The sequence below is a fragment of the Cyprinodon variegatus genome, unplaced genomic scaffold (genome assembly GCF_000732505.1).
Source record: "Cyprinodon variegatus isolate N-32 unplaced genomic scaffold, C_variegatus-1.0 Scaffold1580, whole genome shotgun sequence".
NCBI classification, from domain to species: Eukaryota; Metazoa; Chordata; class Actinopteri; order Cyprinodontiformes; family Cyprinodontidae; genus Cyprinodon; species Cyprinodon variegatus.
This window is the reverse complement of record NW_015152033.1, coordinates 52,716-63,575: the sequence shown is the minus strand read 5'-3', so window position 1 is coordinate 63,575 and position 10,860 is coordinate 52,716. Positions and strand designations below refer to the sequence as shown.

Genomic DNA, 10,860 nt, shown 5'->3' with positions numbered 1-10,860 from the left:
GATCCAATATGGTGGACACTGAAGGGGGGTGGGCTGGGACAGACTTAATATTATACTCATTCTGATGACATTTTAGCCAAAGGATTTTTAGCAAAATGATAATTAATGTGCACAAATAAAGGATAGTTGTATTAACCATACATGTAAACAGTTTTATGAGGCAACTGCCTAGTATTGCCTAATAGGTAAATCCACCCCTGTGCACACACCAACTGCTCTAAATGGAATGCAACTGTTAGCTCTAATAGCACAAGAACATCACAGTTACCAGAATCTGAAGCTAAATAAATATCATTCAAAATTCTCAAATGGTGAACACTTCAAAACTGAAAAACCTAAAGGGTGCTGTGTCTATAAATTGACTGTAGACTGTTTTCTTTCAAACTTTTGATATAAAAGGTAGTTTAGCCTTTAGGCAAAGACTATTAGAGAACTTCTGCCCCTCTCATAGTCAAGGGGCCATTGTCTCATTTTTGTAGTTGTTCAAAAGTTTTCTGTTCAACAATATGCTTAGATGATAAACTACATTTTGTATTTCTCAACAACTGTAGTCTTTCACTTGGGCAAAGCTGACAGAAAAAAAGAGAAAGTGAGAGCAAGCATGACATATTTCATCCCTTACTTCCTTTAGAGTTGACTGTAAAAGGGATGTGTGATGTGCAACCGACATGCAGAGAGGACGCTTTCCTGGGGGGGTGGTTGGGGGATGCATCCCCCCCCCCCCCATGCATGATGGCACCTTTGTCATGGTTTCACAGTTGGACAGGCGGAGTCCAGATGCTCTTGCATGATAGCCGTAACCAGGCCTATAAAGCAGCTTTTAAACTCCAGTTGGGTGTCATTCAGCGGTTCCACCCTTATCTACAGCAAAAATGCTAAGACATCACAGGAAACGACATTACTTTACAGCAGGCTTGACATTTACACCATGTATTAGATGGTGGTTTTCTTTCCAGATATTTTTTTTTTCTGAGACAAGCAGGGAAGCTATCAGTTTTTAAATGATCATGCTGGAAATGATGTCATCATCTCTAGCTTCCTGTTATGCTTGGTACTGGACACACTATTATATGTTCCAGAATTCAAAAGATGATAAAAAAGTCCTTAAATGTCCATTTTTGGAGAACTCTCAGTAAATTAAAGTCAATGTCCATCAAGTTTCTCATTCAAATTATCTAAATAGAGTTGCTAAGAATGTCTTTTTTTCTCATTGACGTAAAAATTATGTATCTGCGTTAGCAAATTCAACTACTTCCTGTCCAGTTTGAAGTATAGCGAGAACTGTTAGCTCTTTCGTTGCTCTATCTGGACTAAAAAAAAATCTTGAGTGTGCTTTTCTATTAATCACAAAGTTTTTAGAGAAGTTTTTGCAAAGCTACAAACTGGATAGCTATGTTTGTCCCGTAAAGGCAGGCTTTAAAAGTCAAAGGCTTGAATAAGGAACCACCCTGGAAAGCTTGCATGGCTGGTGAGTTGTTGCCTGACCTGAAACACTGCAGCCTGGCAGGAAATGAGTCACTCGCTGAAAGGGTGCTTCTCTTGGCCTTTGGAGCCTCCCCTAATCAGTATTATCCCTGAAAGAAAACACTTTCCATGGAACAATGCAATCAAATAGTTTTGCAGCCATGTTAACTGTTTCCTGTATTTGGGGAAAACAAGAGAGACATGGTTACATGTTCTTACTGCATAGCTTTTGTGCAATTGTGTCTTTTCAGAAACTGATCTAACATATTGATAAAATTAAAGTTTAACAAAAAAGACGAGCAATGCCTTAGATAACACAAAAACTTATTTGAACATTATTATTTAGAATTAGTTGATTTTGTTCCCTTAAGCGTTTTCTGCAAGCTAACAAAGAACACAAAGTGGTTGATTTTATATATATATATATATATATATTTATATATAGCATGATTTGCCTTTATTGCTGCTCTTTGCTGCCACCTACTGTCATAGAGATCAACATTGCAACATTGAATGAGTTGAGTAGATCCCAAATATTTGATATGAAATAAACCTCTGGAAAAAAGTTAAACATTTCACATTTAAATGTATTATCTATCCAACCTATGGGCTGGAAATTGAAGTTTTAGCAATTATGTAAATGTACAAACCAAATATGATACATATTGACAGTGTAGCCTGACTACATGTTAGTATTTTTTCACAAAACGTTTATGTGCAGGTTAAAAATTGCCCTTAAAAACATCTAATAATGATAAATAATAATCCTGGTTATCAGCAACGCTGTTATTATTATTATTATTGTTATTGTTGTTGGGTTTTTTACGTTATATTATATCAGCATAGCCTACGATAGTATATATGATATGAAAAAAAAATTAAATATAACATGATAAATAGAAAAATCTTTATTGTTAAAAAAAAGTTCTTATTTCAAAATATTAAGTATAGGTAATTAATCAATAAGTTCCCCTTAATTTTTTTTTGTTAATGCTGTAGAGTTATAAGAAAACACCCATACAGATGAGATAAATGCCTTACCTATAGCAGAATCAAAGCATATGATTGTGCAGATTTTTTGTACAGAGTATGTAGAGAATTATGCCTGTCTATAAATACAATTAATTTGCCTTTCAGCTGCCGTCCCTTTGCCGTAATTCAAATCATACATTTATTGGTCGTACGTTGGGAAAATGTGAACAGTCATAGTCGATGTGTTATTTTTTATAATGTTTTTTAGTTGTGCTGATTTTATCAGGCATATCACGAACAGCTAAAAAGGGAACCTCAGCCTTTATAAAGAGTTTCTCCCCCCTTTTAACCGTCTCAGTTGTCGGTGAGGCCGGCCGGGCGGATCTCATATCAGAGTGAAACAGAAAAATAAAAAGCAACACAACTACAGTAACAACTTGGCCTTTACCTAAATTAAGATAACAAGCTCCCCCGTGGATATATAACCAGAAGGTGGGTGAATCGGGAGTCAGGCATGTCGAGGAAACAAGGTGCCCGACTCGCTGGTGGTCAGCACGCGCTGGTGTTAACATCAGACAGGCGAGCTAATGCTAAGTCAGCGTTGTGTGCTAACGGTAGTACGGCCATGGCCACTTTTACCGAAACTGGAAGGAAATGCAGACAAACTGACCTCACTGTTGAGGAGAACACGGCTTTATTAACCTGAATTACCGATACGTTGCTTATTATTGTGTAACTTAGTCTCGTGTTCTTGCTAGATTGTTGGAAACGAAAGTTACCCGGTTGTTGCGGATATCGCCTGTTTAGCAGAAACAGTTCATGTGTTACGAAACTAAATATTCCAAAAGTTTAAGCTACATATTGTACATTCTTTTATTTATTGTGGACCTCTCTTGACTGTACCATCATATAAATAACAAGACGTGTCATCGTAAACAAGGTTTCTCTTGAAGTGCCCTTTTGAATGCGTAGCTTAGCACCACACGTTAACATACAATACTGAAGTCAAGCCAGCCTCCACCTCCGAATCGATCACAAGTTATCAGTCGCTAATAGACTGTGAAGTACGGTACCACTGCTGGCTTAGACTTTTCAAAACAAAACCTTCAAGTTTAACTTATAAACCAGGATTGGTTAATATTTTGTAACCGTCTGGTCTTAAGATAATTTCTTATATGCTTATGTGAATATGAATATATGATAATTTTTATTTTATGTGGTTAGAGTTTAACATGGTTAATTTGTGCTCTTTATTCCAGGATGTCCATTTATTTGACATAAGCTTAAATTGTTGTTAAACCAAAACTTTGTTTCCCTTTACTGATTTCACTTCAGGGTGCTAGTCTATTATAGCAACCCTCAATGTTTCTCACTAGTATTCATCAAGGTCTGATGTGGAATTTTAAAATGAAATCCCATCTAAATCTGTAAAATTGGCAATATTTATCTATTTTTCACTACTTTTTGTCAAAGGTCTTCAATTTTTGATGTGGGATTTAAGAATTAAAGTCTCAATATCTTTAAAATTGGTCATTTTTCCCTATATTTTTATATTTTATTCTCAAATATTACAACGGCACTCAACATTTCAAATCTAACGTCAGACCTTCGTGATATTTAGTGAGAAGCACCTAAGGTTGTCCTACTGTCACTTTGAAGTGAAATCAGGAACTGGTATTGAAATTTCTTGGCAATAGACATAGAAATATAATAAAAAAAATCTAAATTTTACAGATTTTGTTGGGCTTTAATTTTGAATTCCCACGTCAGATCTCAATATTTGGTGAGAAGTATCCACTGGTGTCCTACTGTCACTCTAATGTGAAATAACTAACTGGAAACATGGAGTATTTTAGAAATATTCCTGGAAAAATAGATAAAATTGCCAATTTCACATATGTTGATGCAGTTTAGTTTTGAAATTCCATATCAGACCATGATTATCTTACGTGAGAAATATTAAAGTGTGCTCTAGCATTACCCTGAAGTCAAATTAGTAACTGGAAACAGTAAAATTTATGGGCTTTCTGAAATTAAGTGCACAAATTAACCATGTAAAACACCAACAAAAAAAAATCCGTATTCACATAAGAACATAAAAAATTCTTAGCCCAAAGATGTATAAATTATAACTAATTCTAGTTAATAAACATTATGATTTATCAGTAATAATTATTATTGGTATTATTTTGAACAGTTAACCCAGCGTTGTTACCATATTCCATAGTGTATGCGAGACCAAAAAGCCAGTGAGAGCTGGTCGTTTTTTAATTCAATCCTGGCTGTACTTCGGTTATTTAATTTGGTTAAATCCGTTTCTTTCTAAATGTTCAACCATTCAGACGTCATCTATCTCAACTTGTTTTGTGCGAAATTGTGTTATTAACACTATAAATCAAACTGAAAGGCAACAAAGCCTATTGGTGACGTGTTTTGTGTTGATTTCGATATTTGATTACATTTTGACATGTTTTATCTGCTCACTGTGTAATCTCTACTTGATCGGTTAAAGTAAATGATGAAGTCTTCCGAATGAAATTTTTAAATTTAAATTAATAGTTACTAACCTACCCAATATGTGCAGATGCTGTCTTGCTATAGGGGAAAAATATCCACTCATGCTTGCTTTCTGTTATCTCAATTTTTGCTTAGAAAATCCACAACAAATACGTTTTTATATATATATATATATATATATATATATATATATAAATATATATATATATATATATATATATATAATAATTAAGTTATTTTTATCCGTATATTGGCCAGCTGGAGTTTATAATTCAAGATTAAAAGTTGTGGAATAATCTTGTTAAAGGATCAGCCATACAGTAGTCATTTACTGTCATAATCTTTGTATTTATGTGCCTGTTAGTTGTAACACAGTGTTCCAGTTTTAAAGTAGCTTTAATTCTATCATGCAGTTCCTTTATTTTATTTTAAGAAGATTCCAGTAAAGGGACCAGTGCTCCCTCTGCTTTTATCAAGAAAAAAATCTAACTACTAACTCGTCATGCATCAATGGGGACTGCTAGTTAACTCCTTCCTCTTTAGACTAAAATGTTCCTGACAGTAATGACCTGGGAGGTAATGGGGTGAAAAATGCTCCTTTAGGTATCAGAGGTGTGCAGATTCAGCTTAAACTGTTTGATTTAAGTCAGTTTATTTATGAAGAACTATTAAAAAAATGCATCCAAACTTGATTTTTCTTCCTTTTTTTTTTTTAGATAACTTGATTGTTTTTATTCCCCAACTGTGATAATTCCTTCGAGAACTATTAACATGGAAAATGATGTACTTGCTGCAACTTCTTTAATTAATCTGAAGTATTAAATCAGACAGAAAATCAAAGGGATTTCAAGCATTTATTCATTCGAGATTACAGCCTGGATGCCATGAGCAGGATGTCTGTTTAGCAGCTCAATTTACACGGTTATTTGAGCAATGGCCCCTCTAATTATCTAATATTAGCTCAGTATACATCTTAATCTGTGAAAAAAGCTGATGTATAATATCCATATAGTAATCATTTATAGCTGTTTATTATAAATCTGTGCATTTTAGAAGCAATGGGAACATTTTTAATGGCTTTTGTGAAGCTGTTTCATTTTAGCTGCAGGTTTAGTAAATATTTTTTTTTATACTATATATTCTTTCCAGACATGTATCTTTACTTTAGGCACCTTTTTATTAATGATATAAATTATTGCCACTATCACATGTTGTAGTGTTAATTGGTTATTTTTCCTTTAGATGCCCTCAGCAATGAATGCAAACAGGACAGTGCAATCAGCCAGCCCAGAGATGGGATCCGCTCCAGGGTCAATGGGCGGCTGTGGGCAGTCTGAGGTATTGAAGCAAGTGTTGTGCGTCATCGACAAGAAGGTCCGCAACATGGAGAAGAAGAAGGTGAGGTTTTTAAACCAAACGGGACTCATTATTAAATACAACCTTTGACAAACTGCATTGCTGACTCTAAGATTATTTCTGCGCCATGTTCTGTGCGATTGCAGAGCAAATTGGACGACTATAAAGTCAGGAAGAACAAGGGGGAGGGTCTCAACCAGGACCAGCTGGTGAGAGAGCTGAAGTTTGATCATTCTGTCTTTGTAATAATAGAAAATGTGTTATAAGTTCACCTTCTATTAGTTTTGAACCTTTTGTTTCTCTGTGATGTTTTTAGGAGGCTCTCTCCAAATACCAAGAAGTCACGAATAATTTGGAATTTGCCCGAGAGCTGCACAAGACATTTATTACACTGGGACAAGATGTAAGAGGTTTTTTTTTAATGGTTATTTTTAAGTCCTTCTGAGTTGTGTATTTTTAAACTTTTTTTTTCTGAATTATCCTCATGATGATCAGCTCCAGAAGGTAGTGAAGAAGACGGCTCGGCGGGAGCAGCTGCAGCGAGAGGAGGCGGAGCAGAGGAGGCTGAAGACCGTCCTTGAGTTGCAGTTTGTCCTGGATCGGTTGGGTGACGAGGCCGTACGGCAGGACCTGAAGCAGGGATTGGGTGGCTCACCGCTTCTGACGGACGAAGACCTTGCTACTTTTGATGAGTTCTATAAGTTGGTGGGACCAGATCGTGATCAGAACGTGAGGTTGGTTGAATATAATACCATGTAAGAGATGTCAGCTATTTAATCTGTAGGTATAGAGTAGGGGTGTAAATCACATCCATCATGGCGATTCGATTCAGTATCGATTTCTTGAACTAACGATTCGATTATTTTCGATACTCAAGAATACACCACGATTCGATTCGATTAATTGGTTCTTTTTCTTTTCTTTTTTTTTTTTAACACCTTACAGGCTAGACTATGTTTTAAATTTGAAATAAATCAAAAAAAGCTGTAATATCAGCAAATAACAGAAGTAGAAAAGTTGCATCAAAAAATACTGCACAAAATCTGTGCAATGAGTGAGATAGAAGAGCGAGGTGCGCGACAACGCTGGGACCCTTTTTCCACCTGGATCTCCGCTCTTTTTGGCCCTCATGTCCCTCCGTCATCAGACTAAACTCGCCCCCACTTCCTCGCCGCCTCGACCGTATCTAGACCCACAGCGTGTAGCACAGACCACGCTTCAATATTGAGCATAAAACAAAAATGTCTGTGTCAAGCTCACTGCAACACACTGCTGTAAGAGTATAACCAGGAAGCGAGGTAGGAGGGCAAAATAGGTTTAGCGCCACCGCAGCACGGGAGGGAGAATTACGCCCAGGAGCAAATGGATAAAAATAGACCAGAGGAAGAAAAAAACATGAATCGATTCTCTTGTCGATGTATCGATGCATCGGATCGTCGGCTGTTGGATCGATGCATCGATACAAAACGATTATTATTTACACCCCTAGTATAGAGGACGATCTTTTATTTCCAGAGGGATCATCTAAATAAATGGTCCTCCCAACTGTCAATCATTCTGGTGATACGTTTACATAAGGCCGTCCTATGTGCTCGTCCAATTAGCTATCTTTTTCTGCGCATGCGTACTGCCAGGTGTATATCTGTGGTGAGCTACGGTTGAAGCTCACCTTTCTCACCGCGGTTCTTTGAAAATGGCTGATGGCCGTAAGAGGAAAAGTGTCTACGAAGTGTATCAGAAGAAAAGAAAGACCTCAGAAGAGGCAGATATATCCCAGAATGCTTTGTGCAGAGAGCTCTCCTCTCAAAGCATTATGGGATTTGCTGTCACAGGGACCCGCTGTCGCTACTAAACAGCAGCGACTAATAACAAAGATGGTGCGGGCACTGTGCGGAGGAGGAGGCGTTATGTGACCAACGCAACAAATTGCAGCTATCATCTGTCTGAACGGTCAGTTAACGGAGTTTGCTATATAGCCCCCGCTGTATGTGGACACAGTAAGCTTGTATGAGCTATTAGAGCAGCACATTTTAAACAGGGTTTGCACGAGGAGGAATGGGTTCTTCTGCATGCTCTTGAATGCAAAAAAGCATGAAATCGAAGGCTTGATGGTTCAAGCTCCGACTTTCAGTGTTGTGTCCTTGGGCAAGACACTTCGCCTGCATTGCCTACTGATAGTGGTCAGAGGGCCCGGTGGCGCCAGTGTACGGCAGCCTCGCTTCTGTCAGTGAGCCCCAGAGGAGCTATAGCTACAATGTAGCTTGTGACCATCAGTGTGAGAGTGAATGGGTGAATCACTGAAGTCACCTGACTTGAAAAAGTGCTATATATTAGGGATGGAACGGTTTATGAAAACCGTCCGAACCGTTTGGTTCGACTGTCTTGGTTCGGTTCGCGTGTGTTGCGTTCGGTTCATGCGCTGCTCCTTTTTCTCATAGGCGAAGCGTTTACACTCCAGAGCAGAAGGTGGCGGTACTGTGACCAAAGCCAACCACCAGTAGTAAACGAGAAGAAGAAGAAGTGAAGCAGCGTAGCCGGGTGTAGCAGAAAAAAATCAGTTGTTGTGGAGAATTGTGTGGGTATGGCGAGTGGGAAAGAACAGGAGTTGGAAGACGCGCCAGCAGCACTTTATAGGTCTGCTGTATGGGACCACTTTGCATTTAGAGTGACCTACGATGACGGCGGAAAGAAAGTTGTGGATAAAAGTGCAACAGTGTGCAAGCGTTGTGCAACATGTTTTGTTTATGCTAACAGCAACATGACCAACATGTCAGTCTAACTATCAACATATACCGAACCGAAAACTGTGACCACGAAACCGTGAACCGACCGTGGATTTTGTGAACCGTTCCAACACTAATAAGTACAGGCCATTTTTTAAGTGGAGAGGGCGGGTCTTTTAAAAAAAATCCTCCACAATACCTTTAAAACAGATTCTGGCATCTAATTGTGTTGCTTGCAGGTTGGCTGATCAATATGAGGAAGCATCTGTGCACCTTTGGGACCTGCTTGAAGGGAAGGACAAGGCTGTAGTTGGAACAACATGTAAGTATTAGTCAATACATGGATGGCAACCTTAGCTTTACTTTTTCTCTTGCATGCCTCATTATCTTCAGATAAGCTAAGCTTAGAAGGGTTTTATTAGCCTTTCCTCACTTATTACTGTATATTATAATACTAATATACTCTACGGTTAAAACTAGAGCTGCAGAAAATTAAACATATGATGTTGGGGGGAAATCTATGTTGCCTCTGTCTGGTTTCTTTGACTTGTGAGGAGTAGTAAATGCAGAACAATGGTGAGAGAAGGGCTGGGTAAAACAACTAAAAAAAATAAAATTAAAATTTGTCATCTCGGATGCTTACGATTTTAAATGAAGTATTAAATCTTGTGCATGTAATACAAATGTTCACTCAACAAAAGTGTAACTGATTTTTTTTATCAGTAAAAATGTACACCGATATATTCAGTACAAGTGCAAGAAAAAAGAGCTTCATATGCTGAAATATGCAATTTATCGAACAGTCAATAAAAAAAAATTTCGGGGAAGTAGGTGGTTTGTAAACAGCAGCTGTTTAGAGCCCAGTTCACCTCGATATAATGCAGTTAAACTCGTGTACGGCTGAAAAAAATCGACTGGACCAAAGGTCTGTAGTAGTTGCAAAAAATCAAAGCAGACTTTTCCAAGAGCGCTTGTCGTGTTTCGTTGTACAGTTTTGGTAGCGCAACCTCGGCAAAGTATTTGCTACTCACAGGGTTCCCGCAGGTCCTTAAAAAGTCTTAAAAGGCATTGAATTCTTCAAAATAAAACCAAGGCCTTAATTGGTATTAAAATGTCTTAAATTAGTCTTTCGTAGGTCTTAATTTTTAAANTTGCCTTATGCTGTAGGAACCCTGACTCAGCAGATCAGATTTAGAATGACACAATTTTAGCTTGTGAAAGAAGACACGCTTCTGTACGGTGTGAATGGGAACCATGTCCATCCCTATATAAACAGCTACAACGTCGGTCATCTGCTTCCATTGCATACTAAGCTTGTCGTATGGCACAAAATGAGGTGGCCAAGGTTTGGTGCTTTTCTTGTCGTGTTTGTTCTTCGCTCATGCTGCCGACACTGCACTCCCAAAGCTGCGAGTGCTCTGTGGAGTTTCTTTGCCGGAGATGCTGAAATAAGTTAGTTGTGCCGCTAGTCTTGGTTTTGACAGCATTTCGACAAACATTGCACACTACTGTAGTCTGCTCCTCATTTGCCTTTTCATAGCCGAACCGCTTCCATATAATCGATGAAACACGAGTCCCTTTTCTCAGTACCAACTCTTCAGATTGAGCAGCGGCCATGGTGCAAGTAAACCGTGCAGCCTGCTATCTGGCGGAGGAGGAGAAGGAGGAGGAGATAGGCGGCAGAAGCAAACGCCAAGTAAAAAAAAAAAAAAAAAAGACTTCGTCAATTTTACAGTTTAGAAAATGTAAAATCTTGGACTTTTAAAAACATAAATTGGTCGAATTAAGTCGATTTATCGCCCAGTCATAGGTGAGAGACTGGTTGGTT

The 10,860-nt window shown here is 38.0% G+C and overlaps 1 protein-coding gene across 3 annotated transcripts in view; it reads left to right on the top strand.

Moving 5' to 3' along the window:
* Positions 1-2,788: 2,788 nt before the first annotated feature.
* Positions 2,789-10,860, top strand: part of caprin1 (cell cycle associated protein 1) — a 34,816-nt gene continuing 26,744 nt past the window's right edge. For 2 of the 3 annotated variants that reach the window (XM_015403853.1, XM_015403852.1), the window contains exons 1-5: positions 6,196-6,351; positions 6,456-6,518; positions 6,626-6,712; positions 6,805-7,043; positions 9,272-9,354. In XM_015403853.1, coding sequence (XP_015259339.1) covers positions 6,196-6,351; positions 6,456-6,518; positions 6,626-6,712; positions 6,805-7,043; positions 9,272-9,354 — 628 coding nt within the window. Of the gene's footprint in view, positions 2,929-6,195; positions 6,352-6,455; positions 6,519-6,625; positions 6,713-6,804; positions 7,044-9,271; positions 9,355-10,860 lie in introns of those variants that run through there. The other variant, XM_015403851.1, reaches the window with a different exon arrangement.